Source organism: Cydia fagiglandana, chromosome 1, assembly GCF_963556715.1.
Source record: "Cydia fagiglandana chromosome 1, ilCydFagi1.1, whole genome shotgun sequence".
NCBI classification, from domain to species: domain Eukaryota; kingdom Metazoa; phylum Arthropoda; class Insecta; order Lepidoptera; family Tortricidae; genus Cydia; species Cydia fagiglandana.
The window spans coordinates 3452670-3470449 of NC_085932.1; the positions used below are offsets into that span (position 1 = coordinate 3452670).

Genomic DNA, 17780 nt, shown 5'->3' on the forward strand with positions numbered 1-17780 from the left:
GATTCGATTCACAGAAGGATATTTATGTAATCGTGTAATGTATGCCGATAGTTAGAAGATAAAATATTTATAATTTTTAAAGTATCACAAATGTTTCTGGGCGTGCCTCGCCTTATCCTTATATGATTTAGTATCGGGTATCGGTCTTCGGGGCTTCCTTATTAAATATGCGCAACCAAATTGGAAGTAAAAAAACGGTAAAGATAAATAAAATATGATATCATGAAATAAAAGGATTTAAACGGATTATACCACGTATGTTGAATTTAAAATACATCCCGGCGTGTCCGTTTGAGATATATGGAGTTTGCCGAATACGAATATTCGGCCGAACTATATGGATATGTATATGGAAAACATTCTAATATAGGTACCATTCTAAAACGCTTAAATGATGTTCCTACTTTAGCAGCTAAAGTTTAACCGATTCTTAGGAAATTTCCTAAAAATAAACAGGGCCCGTAGCCAAATTACATTCGCTCCGTGTCGATTCGATCTCTACGATCGCGAGCGACTGGTCGATAATGTTTATAATAACCTAGCCAAGAGGCAATCTTTTTAGTTAACGCTCATTCGACGCGCCAAGTCGGTAAAAATTAATTTTTGTCTGTGGTTCTCGTTCAAAACCGTCAAGAAACGTCATCTGTCAGCTGTCAAGAGTGTCAAGTGAACAGCGAATCTAATTTTGGAGAAAATAATTGTTTTATCGGTAAGCAAATTAAATATTTTGGTATTTTTCTAACTTAGTTAATCACAATTTCGTGATAAAATAACTCTATATAGTGTAATTTTTGAAGAGTGTGTTGTTAATTGCATATAATTTTGACCTAAAGTTTAACAATTTCAGACAGCCGTCGTCCCCGCAGCCCCAACCAAGGCGGCGGTGCAGCCAGAGCGGGCAAGAGCGGGCTCCGCGGGCTCTTCTTCCACGCTGAGAAGTCCTCGCCAAGTTGGCAAGTACAGTCAAAGCTGCCGCTGCAATCTTCATGGCAGTTACCAGTGCTAAGGACATGCACTGCTGGCTTACTTGACCAGAAGAGACAATACTTTAAGCGTTAGTAATGATTCAAACTGTGAAGTGAAATTGTGGACAGGTTTGCCCGAATCAGTGTAACCTCAGTGAAATCATTTACTTCATAGACTTCAAAAATTTTCGAAATTAACAAAAGTCAAGCGGACATTGAATACATAGATGTTATGCATTAGATAAGATAAAAGCTGCCTGTGAAACCAAAACTAATAAATCATATTGTTACTTAATATTATTTTTTTATTACCTACTGTCTTTGCTTTTTGTTCATATTTAACCTTTTGTATGCTCCTGTCAAAAATTTGTAATTTATATATCAATCATAATAAAATAAAATAAAATAAATAAATAAATATTGGGGACTATACACATACTTATATACATAGAAAACACCCATGACTCAGGAACAAATATTAGTGTTCATCACACAAATAAATGCCCTTACTGGGATTCGAACCCAGGACCATCGGCTTAGCAGGCAGGGTCAATACCCACTAGGCCAGACCGGTCGTTTTATAAGGACAACTTTTAAAAATTAATGCTTTTTTTAAAGTTGAATATAGGTAAGTACATGGGAGCAGATCTGCTCCTAAGCATACCAAAAGTTAAGGTGGTAACCACCATAAATAAATGAAACTATGATTGGGTTAAAAAATTAATTTATTTTATTGAAAATCTGTTAATGAAAGATGCAGCAGGTATTTTTTGCGGGCAGCATGAAAACAGTAGCCATGTTTGTACATATATTATGTACAGTGTTTAAAAACAGTAAAACAACACTCAATATATTTTTGTGGTTGTACATGTGACATAGTTTCTTCCCTTGACCCTGGCTTTGGAGCACCATAAAGTATTGGTTCATATGCCAAGGCTGCAATGAATATCCAAAATCCAAGTCACCTGAAACAAAATGAATGATTAGTTTTTCAACAAACTTTGTAACATTTGGTTATAACACTTATTCTCTACCAGTCATATGACAAAAAAAACTAAATGTTTTGTGTAAGTATAGTAGTGGACCCTATAATGGACGTGGAACCAGTAATGGGACAAAAAAACATAATTCCTCTAAAATAAGTATCTAAAAGTAGTTTATAAACACTGGCTGTATATTATCATAAATAAGAGTCCTAGAGCTGTTTCAGTTTTAAGTTTTATTAAATTTGGTTGTTTTTTAAGAAATTGGCGTCAACCTAAAAGTTGTCGTGTCACTGAAAAAAAATACCACTACAAATTCTTAACAACTTCGCTAAGAGAGGTGAGTTAATTTATTAAATTTTAAATAATTAATACGTGATGAAAACTAGAATGTGTTTTGTTAATTGCATTTACCATGAGATAAGGTATACAACACACTATGTTGTGACTCCACAGATGTAAAATAATAGTGGTATTTGGCCCAATCCCATTATAGGAGCTGTAAAACTGCGTACCTCCTATGATGGGACAAATGACAGAATGATGCTTGCTATGCCATAATTTCATGTTTAAACAATACAGAAATAAAATGTAGTTAAGAAATATGTCAATCAGGAGGTATTCTCGGACTTCGGATAAATTAATATCGTTTTTCCAAACTTTTATTTAACTTGCCCTGTTAGTTAGTGTGGGTCCAATCTTGGTAGCTGAATTTGAGCCACTTTTCGATTTCCGATTCAGTTGAAATTTTGTGTAAGTATTTATTATTAAGTATTAAGTATGCAAATCGGATGATAATGCAATATTATGATAACATGGACCTGATCTGATGATGGAGACAGGAGGCGGCCATGGGAACTTTATCGCATTAAACCCTAACTAATTGTGTTAGGGTATATTAGAATTGTCTCGATGGAACTAATACAATAATAATTGGCTGTGGAAAGAAAAATACATTCAGCGATAAAAGCTTATACCAAAAATTGTTTTATTTTGCCGTAATTTATTCCCCATTTCAATATTTTATACTGATAGAGCAATGTCCATTATAGGGGGCCCATTACTGGATCCACGTCCATTACCGGGGGCCCATTACTGGAACTTTGGTGTCCATGACTGGAGAAAAAAAGCATAGTTTTAATTTGTTAAATATGTGGAAACTAATTGCAGTATCTTTGATACAACACGCCTAAAACATGAAAGACGGATAGGACTTTCATCTTTTAACACGCTAAGCGGTAGACCATTTACATTTATAAGGGAAATATCATAAATACTCCAAATTTCCTCTTAAATGTCCCATGACTGGTGCTGTTACTATATATGTTAAGATTATTTTTATATAGTGTGTAGGTACAGTCATCTGCAGAGAAAAGGTACCACCGCTACATAGAAGTTTGTATGCAGGGGTGGTACCTTTTCTTTTCAGCTGACTGTACCTGTGCCTGCCAAAAGAAGTCATATACAATATGTTTCATAATATAAAAAAGTTTCAATAATATGGTTGATAATAGATATGTATGACAACAGCCCGTCTGGCCTAGTTGGTAGTGACTAGTGACCTTGCCGGTTAAGCTGATAATCCTGAGTTTGAATCCCCGGTAAGGAAATTTGTGTAATGAGCACAGATATTTTGTACCTGAGTCATGGGTGTTGTCTATGTATTTAAGTATAGTTTGCCAAAGGACTGTCTCATTTCAAACAAAGACAGAGAGAATCATACTAGCTTTGTCATATACTAGTACTAGCACCCAAAAGATAACTATGAGTATAGTTTTCCTGGTTCTTACTGACTGACAAATTGGTTTGACCATCTATATATAGTTATCTAAGTACCCTAAGTACCCACAACACAAGTCTTCTTGAGCTTACTGTACAGTCCGACAAGAAATTGTAGAAATTAAAAAGTAGTAACACTGTAGTCTCGTCCCTTTCAAATCAATTTAAGAAAATGGGATGACACTACAATATTGCTAGTTGTTAGTGACCTTGCCTACGAAGGTGATGGTTTTGCTTCCCGGGAAGGGCATTTATTTGTGTGAAGAACATTTGTTCCCGAGTCTTTATCTACATTTGTAAAGCCTTTACCTATATACCTTTGCCTTTACACATTCAATTCACTTTCCTATTGAAAAACAAGTGCTTGCCATTGTGCATATGGGTACCAAATTTAATCTACACCGATGAACGGTTTATATTTGATGACGTAACAGGAACACATTTGTTATTTTAGCATTAATAACATATTTTATATACTTATTAGTAGGTATAGTAGGGATAAGTTATTGACTCGCTCTTACCTTTGTAGGGACGTTGTTACGTGTTGCATTTGTGGGTGCATAATCCATTTTTCCATGACACTGTCACTATAGATAGGTAGATATTCAGCGCCTCGGTCACATTGGATCCTTTGGGTGAAATGCTGCGTACGGCCCACAATCCTTTGATCGTAGCAGTCCTTTCCTAAGCAGTTTCAATAGAGGCGATTTTTCAGACGGCGCCTGCGTCTAAGCGACACTTCCGCGTTGTTCGCCGCCCACAATGATGTTGAAGTATGCTTTTTACTACAAATTCTAATTTACAAACACTATTATTCGGTATTTTCTTGTGCTTCGATAAGTTATCTGCAAGGGGATAGCTCGCGCTACGTAGCTACACCTAGTAGGCGATAACGATTTGATTTCGCTTGTCAAAAGTGTCACTTGGCTAGGCAATGTATGACAGATGGCGAATCCCGGTAACGAAAGTTTTGCGTTTCGTTACAACATTGCAACTTGGCTAACATTTTTGTATTCGTTAATATTTTTCGACAGACTCATCTACGGTACCTGTCATTCCCATACATTTTTTATCGATTCGTTAGCGATATCTTTTTTCGAAATGTGTTTTGGCTAGGCCCCCAGGTTAGAATTCAATGCACTCGCGAATAAATTTTCAACTCTCGCCGTATAATCAAAACAAGTTCAACATGTCTCATCATGCGTTTAAATGTCAACGGTAAGACGTAACCTGGCAGAGAATAACTTGAAAAGTTCTGGAGGAGATTACATTTGACAGTGTCGCAACAAGACGAACACAATAACCATTAAGGTAGAAGTACTCGTGCTCGACGCTGCACTAGTATTCAACATGGGCACTTTATGTCAAAGTAATAAAGGTTAAATTTGAACGGCGAAGATTTTCTGTATTCAAATTTAATCCTTGTCACTTTGACATAACGTGCCCATGTTGAATACTAGTGCAGCGTCGAACACTAGTACTTCTACCTTATTTGTCTTTAAACATTTTTCAATGTGGTGTTAAATAAAAATTTTCTGTCTATATATACCATTTGCCGAATATTCGGCACTTTAACCGAATTATTCGGCCGAATACGAACATTTATTAAATTGCCGAATAAGTATTGAATGTTTGACCCGTTTCTAAATAGAATATTGAATAAATATATGAGTGTATTTATCTGGATGATAATATATAGGTATTATGTAGTTAATCGTATTAATGAGGTGCATATCGATATGATATTTTTTACATTTAAAGATAAACTACAAATATGTACCTATTCCAAAATCGCTCTATCATGAAACCTTAAACTAAGTAAAAAAAACACAAGAATTTCAATAAAAATCAGGCATAAATCATAAATAAGCTGACTAAGTAATAATAGGCAGTTTAGTTTCGCCGAGGCGTGTTTTTAATTTAATTTAGTGCCCTTCGCCACGCGAGCTCAAGGGCCCTTGCCGGCACTTAGGCACTGAAAGCCGATATTTAACAGTTAATGTTTTTTTATAACAACCCTGTTTTTATAAGTATACATCGATCCGATTTTAGTCGGGCCGTTCTACTTGTTGGTGTACACAAGTTATCCACACTTGCACAAAAAGGGCCTTATTTAAGCTCTTATGGGCCCATTTTATTTAAAGTTGTACATACACGACCCTTTTTTAAACTTTGGTATTATCATTTTATTTCAGTCAGAATCACAACTCTTTCGAACCTAATAGAAGAGAAAAAGTGTCACAGCACTTTCATACATCGTTTTGATCTTCCCATTAACGACCGCTAAAGTCTATGAAAAATCGAATTGACAGAATGGAAATAAAAATCTTGAGACACTTTTTGCTCCTATTACTTAGAACCAAAAGAGCCTATGATCAGGAATAGAAATAACAAAACTGTCAAAGTTAACTGATAACTACCTCTGCCCTTTTCATTAAGAAACGGTATTTATCACTGCTGCTCACTTATGTGATTTTATTATCGAATTCTTATTAGTTCAGGTAATATTACATGACACAATTTTTACATAATTAAGTACATACTTGTTATATAATAATACGTGCTAGTCGATAACATGTTGTTATTTTGATAAAAGAAAAAGCGTTATCCATTAGGAGAATAAACCAGAGCCCTTTACAGGGCTTTATTTAATTCTAGACTACGAGCGATTACATGAAATCATTAGTTCTAATACAGTAAAGGGGTTTTGCGATAGTTATCAGGGGTTGATTAATTGATACCTTAAGACTTTTTAGCTAGGTTTACCTAAATAATTCGGGTAGAAGTGACAACGAAGCTTGTTTCTAATTTGCAAATATAATCAGCAGTGAAGACTGTGGATCATATTTATATTTATATACCTGTATGTACTTATATAACGAATTTCTGTCTTATAAACTCATGGAACACTTTAATGGTTGTAAGAAAATGTTGTTTGAGGCAATTAAAGTTCTTTAATCCACACAAGTGATTTGTATTTGTTACTCTTTTTGGGAGTGTAATTGTTGTGTTTTTGGGAGTGGAGTGTATTTTGGATTTTAATAGTTTTGACATTGTTTAATTTATATTTGAGGAAGGTAGCAATAATAGGTAAACATAATAAAAACTTTTATATTTCATCTTTGTATAAACATAACAAATATTTACAGTCGTTAGAAAAAAATCAACAATTAACAACAGTTTTGGGGTTACAGAGGACGGTTTAGTGTCCCTTCTTGTGGTCCCAGTGCTTGTGGTGCTCGTGACCGCCCTTCTTGCCATGATGATGATGATCATGGTGATGCTCGTGGTGGCCGCCCTCGCCATGGTGACCCTTGTGGTGGTGGTGGTGACCGCCGTGCTCATGGTGTCCCTTCTTGCCGTGGTGGTGCTCGTGGTGTCCGCCGTGCTTGTGTCCCTTGTGGTGGTGGCCGCCCTTCTTGTACCCGCCCTCGTGGTGGTGTCCGCCGTGGTGCTCGTGGTGGCCCTTGTGGCCGTGGTGGTCGTGGAAGTGCTTGTCCTTCTTGAACTCGTCGTGTTTCTCGATGCCGTGGTGTCCCTTGGTGTCGTGGCCCTTGTGCCAGTGGCCGTGCTCCTCGTGGCCGTGCCCGTGGTCGCCCTTTTCTCCGTGATGGTGGTGGTGATGGTAGCCGTCATCGTGATGGTGGTGCTTCTTGTGTCCGCCATGTTCGCCGTGATGGCCCTTGTGTCCTTCGTGGTGGTGGTGGCCTTTGTGGCCGTGGTGGTGCTCATGGTGGCCCTTGTGTCCCTTGTGATCCTCGTGGCCGTGGTCGTGGTGGTGGTGGCCGTGGTGCTCGTGGCCGCCACCCTTGTCCCAGTGGCCGCCGTGGTGGGAGGCGGCGGGCTCCAGGTCGGCGTCGCGCTTCTCCCGGATGTCCCGGGCGGCGACGGCGGCCAGCGCCGCTAGACCGATCAACACTACCACGCTAACTCTCATGGTTAGTCAACTGAAGTGAGCTTGTTGAGTGATAGCTGCATCAGTTGCAATGTCCTTTTATACCGATAGCAAAGCGGTTAGGAAAGTTTGCGTCGCTTAGTAGAGTCAAGGTTACTGTAATGAACTCTTAGTTAAATTTAGTATTTCCGATAGAGAACATCACTTGAAAATGTATAGAATCCAAAACATAATATAAAAGTGTATTTTTAAGCAGTCTATCATAACAGCTGCTCTGCTGGTCAGAAGAAAAAACTTGATGATTGTGTCTAACTGAATGTTAGAGACCACGTAACATGCAAGTCATGCAACATCTCTAGGTACGATGTTTATAGATACTTATACCTATTCCAATTTATTTGATAAGTACCGAATTACGTCAAAAATATAAGTCACATTACAAATAGATTACAATTAAAATTGAATATATAAATGACATTAATTAAACACAAAATAAAACAATGTTTCGAGATTACTTTGTTTTATAATTATTTTTCATTTTACATTAATTTACTTTAGGTACATTATTATTGGAGACCCTAATTTTGAGTTTCAGTATTTCTTAACATAATGAATGAAGTAACATTTTCATATCAATTGATTATGTCAGCCAAAACCACTGCTATAACTACCTTGTTACTGTTTATAACTATGTAAGTACGTTACAAATAGGTGGATATATTGTGTGTATTTATGATGACGTCAAATACTTAATTAACTTGTGTGGTCATCCCGACAACCTTTCCACGGAGTTATTGCTTGAAATATATTTTTACCCCCTTATTCATATAAACGTTTACTAAAGTTGAGAAGCCGATAATAATCGTTTGTCCCTTTCCATCATAGCAATACGTCGAAAAGGGACAAACGATTATTTTCCGCTTGTTAACTTTTGTTAACGTTTATGAATAAGGGGGTTAAGGGTAACATTCCATTTCCAACGACAGCTGCACTACTGTCAATTTTACTATGGAAATTGACAATGACAGCGACGCGTTCAGTACCGGTAGTGCAGCTGCGGTTAGAAATGGAATGTTACCATAATGTATAATTGTTTGTTATGTAACAGTTTACAGCGCACTTCTAAGAAGGTTACATAGTCTACCATACTGTTTTAATGAGATAATCATAAAATTGCGAATTTTAACATTTCTGTAGTGCAGTGCATTTCGATGTCATATTGTGTACATAGTAAATACAAAAATATTTTAATTATTATTTTATAAAACTTCTTTTCACTACCTAAATATTTCCTCTTTGAGAATTTTCATTTCGTTGAAAATAATTACTCTACCAACCTACTCGTCAAACATTTATAATTATTATTTAAAATGCCTGTTTCAGAGGAAAAATGTTTGGAGTAAAAAAGTAAAATCAAATTCAACGAAATTCAACATTTTAGATGGGTCAGCCAAGCGTGAGCCGGACTCGCGTGCTGAGGGTTCCATACTGTCACACAATATTACAATGATTACTTAATTGTTTTGCTTAAGTCTGACTGAACGTTTTATTATTTGTTGTTATGCAGTATAGGTATTTTGCTTTAATATGACATTGAGTTTGTAATATTGTATATGAGCCCCGTTAATATCAAATGTAATATGAATAACTGTTGTAACAATAGAAACACTTAATAGTTATGTCTCTATTCCATCGACTTATTATGAAAAAAATGAGAGAGAACCCGTCTACAAGTAAAAACACGAAAAACTTCATTTTTTGCACTGAATCCCCCACGGGCACGCTGAGGGCACAGCTAGTAACATAACTTTTAAACTAATGATGTTTCTCGTTCGTTTCCTTTTTAAATAATAGTTATTTACTATACAAGTTCGGTAAAGAGGAAATTCGAAACGAGTGGTGATAAATTAAAACACGACCGAAGGAAGTGTTTTAAATCGACACGAGTTGCGAATTACCTATTCGCACGTGTATCGTACAACGTTTTACAGTTCATATGGCCCTTTAAACTATTGACATAACGAAAAGTGCTATTTTACGCACTAGTGCAGGAAAACAGGACCATATGTACTGTAAAAGAATATTTTCGCAGGTAAACGTAAACGTCGCGTCGCCGCACCTACGTGCTGACGTTTTTTTACGGGCGATGGAATTATGTACTGTGGGAAAGTTACCAAAAGTGCGAAATTTCTACATTGAAATTTTTTGGATAAGGTACGTACGTCTCATATTTTGTGTATGTGGGTCGAAATTTTCATTTACAAAATCAAAGTTTCCTTAATTTACTATTAAATTTTCCTGAAATTTCCGAGACATTTTCCAACTTTCTCACTGGATGGTTCGGTGGTAATTTTGTCAGGAGTTTTGAAATCCAAAATATTTATAGTTTTCATTTATTACTTTGTGTGAAAATAAAAGAAAATACGACAAATTCAACCCGAAGTAGTTAGGTACCAGAACATCACCTCTCTCCAACATACATGACAGGTGATGTTTTGGTAAATACCTAAAGTATTCCTACGAGTAAACCGGTAACCGGTAAAATGGTTGCGGTGTTCGAGCTGTAAAATTATTTCTAAAATATTTTTGTCTGTTACTGCAATAACCATTAATGAAATAACAATTCGGGATGCATTTAAAATTCAATGTACGCCATATAATCCTGTTACATTGTTTTATTTTATGTGGTCCACTGCAATAAATAACGTTGGGCACTCCAGCTTAGCGTCGGCATAGACAGCCGGTATCAACGGCTCAACGTGCCCGAAACACGGAAGCACTGTTACTAAACTCAGTGGTCACCGTTCATGGACCATGGCGGTCAAATAACTTATGGTCGTTTACATTTAGAGTCTATTCGGAAAGAGAAGAGTCCGCATAGACTCTAAAAGTGACATTCCATTTCCAACTGCAGGTGCAATACTGTTCATTTAAAATGGGCGATGATCTCCCAGTAAGAGTGACATTCCATTTCCAACAGCAGCTGCAATACTGTTCATTTTACTATGGAAATTGACAATGACAGCGACGCGTTTCCATAGTAAAATGAACAGTATTGCAGTTGCAGTTGGAAATGGAATGTCACTCTTACTGGGAGATCATCGCCCATTTTGAATATCTTGTTGAAGGCTAGATCAACTTTTTCTGTTGTTGTTCTGTTCCGTGGGCCAGGCGAGTGATAGCATAGTTTTATAAAATAAATGTTGTTCTACCTTCTACTAACATGCCCTAAATGTTGTTCTACGTTCTACTAACATGCTAAGTAGATGACTTATAACCGCCATATAAAATGTACGTTTAGTTGTTTGCTAATTGCGATTTAGGCAAAACAACACACTAGTCATTTTGCGTTCTAGACCATCTGCGGATAACCCAGGTATTTATGTAGAGCGATTTTTTTTAAACTTCAGAATAAGATTTACATACATTTTATAATTAAATGTTATATAGAATGTAAAACTGATGATATGTATAAATTTTAAAACTTAACTTGAAGTATGTAAACCATATGGAAGTGAATCCTACTAATATTATAAATATGAAAGTTTGTTAGGATATGTGCATGTTTTAATATCTCAAATCTTCCTTCCTTTGAGGGGGTGAAATGAGGGTTGCAATCTATAACGGGACTACTGAGGAGAGGAGGTGCATACAATTTAACAACTTTAACGCGGACAAAGACGCGGGCAGTCGCTACTCGTAGTCCCACACAAAGCGTAGCGTTATTGTTAAGTCGGGGCCGAGCGGCCGTTCGCAGATTGAATGCAGCCGGATTTGCATCTCGAATGCAGGTACTGGCTATTACTAGCCGGGTTGTTTGTTTAGGAACTGGTGTTGGTTAAGACTCGAGTCCTTTGAGTTCTGTACTTTTAGACTCAAGTGGATTTTTCAGACTCATACATCACTACAAAAGACTCGAGCTACTAACCAGTTGAAAAGAACTCAAGTTTCCATTTAATTATACAGCTTGGCAAAAAAGAGTAGAAATTAAAAAGTGGCAACACTGTAGTGTCGTCCCTTTCAAACCAATTTGTACAAGAAAGCGGGACGACACTACAGTGTTGCCACTTTTTAATTTCTACTCTTTTTTGCCAAGCTGTATAATTAAATGGAAACTGGAGTTCTTTTCAACTGGTTAGTGGCCCGAGTCTTTTGTAGTGACTTGTGTCCTTTTTATAGATTTACAAAAATAATCATTTTAGGTACACCATGTAATAACGCTTATTTTTTCCACTGTACTAGTATTTAGATAAAACGTACAAAATTGTTGACCGAGTCTTTATTTTATTTGAAAGAGCTGGAGCTTAAAGGGGCCCTCTGATTAACAGTCCGTCGGACGGTATCGGCCTGTCCGTTAGAACAAAATTTTGACAGTTCTTAACAAGTGACAGGCCGATACCGTCCGGTGGACTGTTAATCAGTTGGCCCCCATTTTGACGCACTGCCACTGCCTGCTTATCCATTCTTTCCTATTATTACATAGGTAGCTGGTAGGTATTATAAATACGAAAGTAAATCTGCATGTCTGCCTATCTGTTACCTTTCACCCTTAAATCGAAAGATATAATAAAGGTCTCGACTAGGAACTTAAAAGACTTGAAGTTTTTTCAGCGCAGTCTCGTAAAAACGAGTCTAGTTCAGTCTCAAAGGCTCGAGTTTCTACCAACACTATTATTATTAGGAACTGCAAGCTGGATATTTTCACTCGAAAAGCAAAGTTTATTTATTGTATTTTAAATATAAATGCCATACAGCGGGGTAACGCTGCTAGTGTGATGGGACCTCTGGACCCGGAATGGCTCAGAACGGGTTTTAGTTTCTTAAGTTTTGTACATATTGTAAAATGTATACTTTATGAGATAAATAAAATTAATAAATAAAAATAAAAATAGTTTATTTACCAGAAATAATACAAATGGTTTACTTAACCCATAACCGCCACACAAGGCTAGGCCTGTCTCGTGGAGCCAGTTGAAACAATTCCAATTTTCAATAGCTTAAATATCTTCCTACGCTGAAGTTTTGGATTTGTACTAAGTAATACATATATCTTAAAGTATTAAATAAAAATAAAAGGGCTTAATCTATACAAGAGAAAAACACAGTTTAGGTCTAGTAAAAATTGATACATAAATAAAATAACTGAAGTGTTTGAATTTGTTTTGAGTACCTAATATCTTGAGACAAGTAGCTTTCCAGTTTCCATTTTAATCATGAAACATTTCACCCTGGTAGCGTTAGTCCATAATATATAATCAAATATTTCCTGAATTATCAAAATAAGTTCTCAAAGCTACACGTGTTTAGTATTAATGGTCGGTCACAGATTATCTATTAGGTAGACTAGGCATTATGACTTATGAGGCATAGTAATGGGAGAAGCGTTACCAGTTCCCACAGTAATCATTGACGTATAATATCTAAGGTCGGGCTAATGGGGCATTAAAAATGGTACTAGTTCAGTGGTGTTACTCACGAATTCCAGCCAATTGTGCAGTCTAACGCAACTAGTTGGGACCAAAAGCGCGCGTAATGCGAACTCATCAACCATTCGCGTTGTAGCTGTTTCACACCGCTGTACTGGACCCTGTCATGTCTCATTATTATTGCCCCTAAAGCCAGTCCCTAGATATCTATGTCATCGACAGTAATGCTAACCCCCGTGCTCTAGTGCTCAAGTGATCTGTGGACACGACTACGTTTATCCAGGCTCTTTACGTTGAAATTGTATGCTTCAAGAACTGTAAAATTTATTCCTCGTTTATCTACATTTGCTTTAATATTAGGTATATTTTCTTTATACCTACATAATCTTAGGCTAGGTTATCTACATACATTATACACACGTACATTACATTTATACCTATTACATTTTATTTACTTATTCCAAGAAATCTTATGACAAATATAAGCATTAGAATTAAATATTGTTGGCAATAAATTTCATCAAAAGAGAGTATTAATCGTATTAGTGGCTAACTCTAGTTTGAATTTCATAAATTGTTAAAAATAAGCAATGTAGATGCCTTTTTGCTAGTCATTGCTAACATTTTAATTTGCTAGTCTAAGTAATGTTGTGATATTATAACCAAAAAAGCTTTCTTTTAAATTTTGCAATAACCGTTTCTTTTTTATTTAAAGGAATTATCTCTTGATTTCAGATATTGCTTTTGGACAAGCGTCGAGTGAATACAATAAGGTAATTTCATTTAGAGAATACAAGGGCAAAATATTATTTAATTTTTAATAATTCCTAATAAATAACATATATTACAAACAGACATCGTTCATTTTCCAGCATTATTGGTGCAGCGGAGTGGTGTTAACGGAATTGGTATAAATAATTTCAACCCTGATGATTAATTAGCGTTAATTACGTTAATATTAACCTTAATTTACCATTACAGTTGAAATTATCTATACCAATTCCGTTAACACCACTCTGCTGCACCAAAAATGCTGGAAAATGTACGATCATTGATTATAAATGATAAAGTATATGTATAACTATGTCTGCCGATTTAGATGATATTTTATATAGAGATAGTTTGAGACTCGAGAATAGGGACATAGCATAGTTTAACCAATTTTTAAACATGCAGATATGCCTGCGAGCGTTATTCCATATTTTATATTAAAGGAATAAATGTAACACATGAAAATGGAATACCATAAGAGAAAGAATGGAAAGATTTGCGAGGTTCTGGTAGGCTTCCGTAGCTCAAGTGGTTAAGAGCAACGCACGGATTTTGGTGGTTACGGATTCAAGTTCTGCCGGAAGCGTAACTTTTTCTATTTTTTGCTTTAATATAAAAAAAATAGGATAGTTTGTATCAATAATCATCATCATTAGGCAGGAGCTAGCAATAGCGCGAGTCCATACTTGAAATCGCGCTAGATGTAGGTGTAGATTCGCGCGCGAGAATGCAACTCATGCTAGCAAGTCGTGTAGTTAATACGTTTCCCGTCAAGCTCCTTTACCCATTTTCATTCTTAGTTGGATTGAAAACATGAAACAGATTGGTGAAAAATACATGACTAATGCCATGCTAATTTTAAATTACAATACAAAGCTACTATAAGCTAGCTATAATAAGAACAATCTTATTTATCTGTAAAATACCCATTGTTTCAACTCTTTCTGTTATTGTTAAATATATAGTTATGCATATGAATGCAACGTATGTGTTTTTTGTAAGTGTACCTAGTTAAATGGCAGAGGTTAATATTAACTATTTTAGTTATGTACTTCTCAGTTTATTTATTTTCCTCTTTATGTGCAGTGCCTAATAGGCCCTGTTTCGACTTGTTATTGTTATGAATATAATACGTATAATACGTAATGGAACTACAGGTCTCATTTATATCTGTTACTTGTATACGACTGTTTGCTTCCTAAATAAATTGAAACAAAAAACTTGATGAATACCAACACAACATAAAAGTGGATGTAGCTCGCCAAAATAGCTCGTGAATGAAAAAGTACATTGTTAGCAGCTTCCACAAATAAACTACTTAGGTTTCAGCTCGCATTCGCAACTTAGCAAGCGGGCTGCAAGAATTGCAGACTAGGGTAATGCAAAAAGTTTGCGTTTGCAGCCAAGGCAGGTTTATTGCTGCCTGTTTGCTGCCCGGTCACACATGTAAGTGGGGAATGTGCGCAATGCAGAATTGTTTACTAAAAACAAAAGTTTGCAGTGGAAAGACTCTGCGAAGGAATATATCCGAGATTAATATGTGGCATTTCCGATACGATTTTCTAGCTTTGAATGTTTGGAAGACATTAACAAAGGGATGTCCTATGTTCGGGGATTACTTTAGGTGCTTCTAGGTTTATTTTAGTAATGTCACCTGTTCAGATAATTATTATTACATTAGTGACATTACTAAATACCTATCAAAAAATAGGAAAGGAAAACAATGCAACACATTGACATTGGCATGACATATATAAAATGTTTAAATAATTTATTTCATTCCGTATCACAAAACATTAACAAAAACAAATGCGTGAGCAATTAAACAATTATGTACTTATAGGTAACTTATTTGTGTCCCTTCTTCCAGTCCCAGCCTTTGTGGTCTTCGTGTCCGCCCTTGCTGCCGTGTCCCTCGTGGTGTCCATAGTGCTCGTGGTGGCCAGCCTCGTCGTGGTGTCCCTTGTGGTCGTGGTGGTGTCCTCCCTTCTCGTGGTGGCCCTTCTTGCCGTGGTGGTGCTCGTGGTGGCCGCCCTCCTTGTGTCCCTTGTGGAAGTGGCCGCCCTTCTCGTGTCCGCCCTCGTGATGGTGACCGCCGTAGCCCTCTTCGAAGCCAGACTCGCCGTGCTTGTCGTGGAAGTGCTTGTCCTTCTTGAACTCGTCTATTTTGTGTATACCATGATGGCCTTTGGTGGAGTGTCCCTTGTGATAGTGTCCCTTTTCTTCAAAGCCGTGTCCTTTTTCTCCCTTTTCTCCGTGGTGGTGCTCATCATGGTAGCCGTCGTCGTGGTGGTGGTGCTTCTTGTGGCCGCCGTGTTCGCCGTAGTGGCCCTTGTGGCCCTCGTGGTGGGAGTGTCCCTTCTTGCCGTGTTCGTGCTCGTGGTGTCCCTTGTAGCCCTTCTCGCCGCCGCCGCCGTGCTCGTGGTGGTGGTCGCCGTGGTGCTCACCGCCGCCGCCCTTCTCCCAGTGGTGGGAAGCCGCCGCCTCGAGGTCCGCGTTCCTCTTGTAGCGCGGGTCCCGCGCCGCCACAGCCGCCACGGCTACTGCCAGACACACCAGCGTGATTGCTCTCATTGCGTGATTGGTTTCCTGTGCTCCTGGTTCTGTTGGGCAATGATTGCCAAATGATGCCTGTTACGGTTTTCTCTAGCCTTATATACTGTTGCAATACTCTTTGATTGATCATTTTAATGTCAAGGTAATGTCCGCGCGAGTTCGTAAGTCAATTAACTTTAGGTTCAATGTGTCTTAGACGTAATAGGTGTCACTATAATGCCTTCTCGATTAAATGGGTTTAAAATTACATTTTCAGTTACTAGAAATAGTGCAGATTCAAAAGAAATCCAAATGTACCTATACAATTTAATTCACAAAAAAAGATTTTATTTCGCTATAAAAGTACTCGCATAATAAACAGATACAGATAGAATACTCTTTATTACATACCTCAGTAAAAGGTAGCTACAGTTTCAGGAAAAACAATTCATTAAAGACAGGCGCATACAACAGGAAGGCAGGGTGGTTATTCAGTAATTGCCAGCTCCTTTGTCACCTAAATATATTGGTAGGAATGATAATTTCAAATAATATCAATATCATGATATTTGAAATGACAACTGAGGCAATGCCAAAAACTAGCCCTAGTCCCAATGTGTAACGTTGCTATACAATGTCATACAATATTTATTCTTTGCTAAAACTTCACCTTTTTCTAATTATTATACTATACCGGGTGTGGCCTGTAATATGAGCAAAAAATTAAACTGTAGGCTGTACTCCTCATACTGACCAACATTTGTTCAGCGACTTTTAAAAATAACTTGTGGTTTGATTTTTAATACACTTTAAAGTTTATTCTAAGACGCAATGTATTGCGAAATTTGTTATGTTTAAGGCGTGACAAGCAACGTCAAATAACAATGATATGGCGTGGCGATGGCGTCCATTGAAGATAATATTTATTTTGTATGAAAAATAGGAAGTTTATATACTTCATAATTTTTTAAAGTTGTTGAACAAAAGTTTCACCATTTGAGGAGTACCTACAATCTACGTTTTAATTATTTGCTCATGTTACAGGCCACATCCGGTACATAATATATAATTATTATAATATTTAATAAAAAAAAATCATACTCGTCATAATTTAATGATCGTTTCTGAGGACGGAAGCACCAACGACATTCGCGATAAAGGGTCTTTGAACACACACAAGAGGTGAGATATGTCACTAGAAAAAGGGGCCCACTGATTAACAGTCCGCCGGACGGTATCGGCCTGTCAGTTAGAACAAAAGTTTGTCAGGCGCAATCAGTGGGCCCTAGAGATTATCATTAGTTTTAATTAAATTTGCCAAATCATTATGTTCGTAGAGGTTGAAGAATCATCTGTCTTCAAAGTACTTTTTTCTGGCGCGTTGTCTTATTACATTTTGATTTGTTCTACGAGCACCTACTTATGT

At 37.0% G+C, this 17780-nt stretch overlaps 2 protein-coding genes across 2 annotated transcripts; both read right to left on the minus strand.

The window, feature by feature from the left end:
• Positions 1 to 6824: 6824 nt before the first annotated feature.
• On the minus strand, positions 6825 to 7806 carry LOC134670267 (histidine-rich glycoprotein-like). Its single transcript, XM_063528016.1, has one exon. It carries the CDS (start codon positions 7662 to 7664, stop codon positions 6930 to 6932), a length of 735 nt encoding a protein of 244 aa, XP_063384086.1. The 5' UTR covers positions 7665 to 7806; the 3' UTR covers positions 6825 to 6929.
• Positions 7807 to 15573: 7767 nt separating this feature from the next.
• On the minus strand, positions 15574 to 16585 carry LOC134670277 (histidine-rich glycoprotein-like). The gene has a single exon (XM_063528024.1). The coding sequence runs from the start codon at positions 16391 to 16393 to the stop codon at positions 15668 to 15670; it is 726 nt and encodes a 241-aa protein (XP_063384094.1). The 5' UTR covers positions 16394 to 16585; the 3' UTR covers positions 15574 to 15667.
• Positions 16586 to 17780: the final 1195 nt, after the last annotated feature.

Bases quoted from the DNA above. Each gene is read 5' to 3' on its own strand.
- LOC134670267 (XM_063528016.1), bottom strand. From the start codon at position 7,664: ATGAGAGTTAGCGTGGTAGTGTTGATCGGTCTAGCGGCGCTGGCCGCC.
- LOC134670277 (XM_063528024.1), bottom strand. From the start codon at position 16,393: ATGAGAGCAATCACGCTGGTGTGTCTGGCAGTAGCCGTGGCGGCTGTG.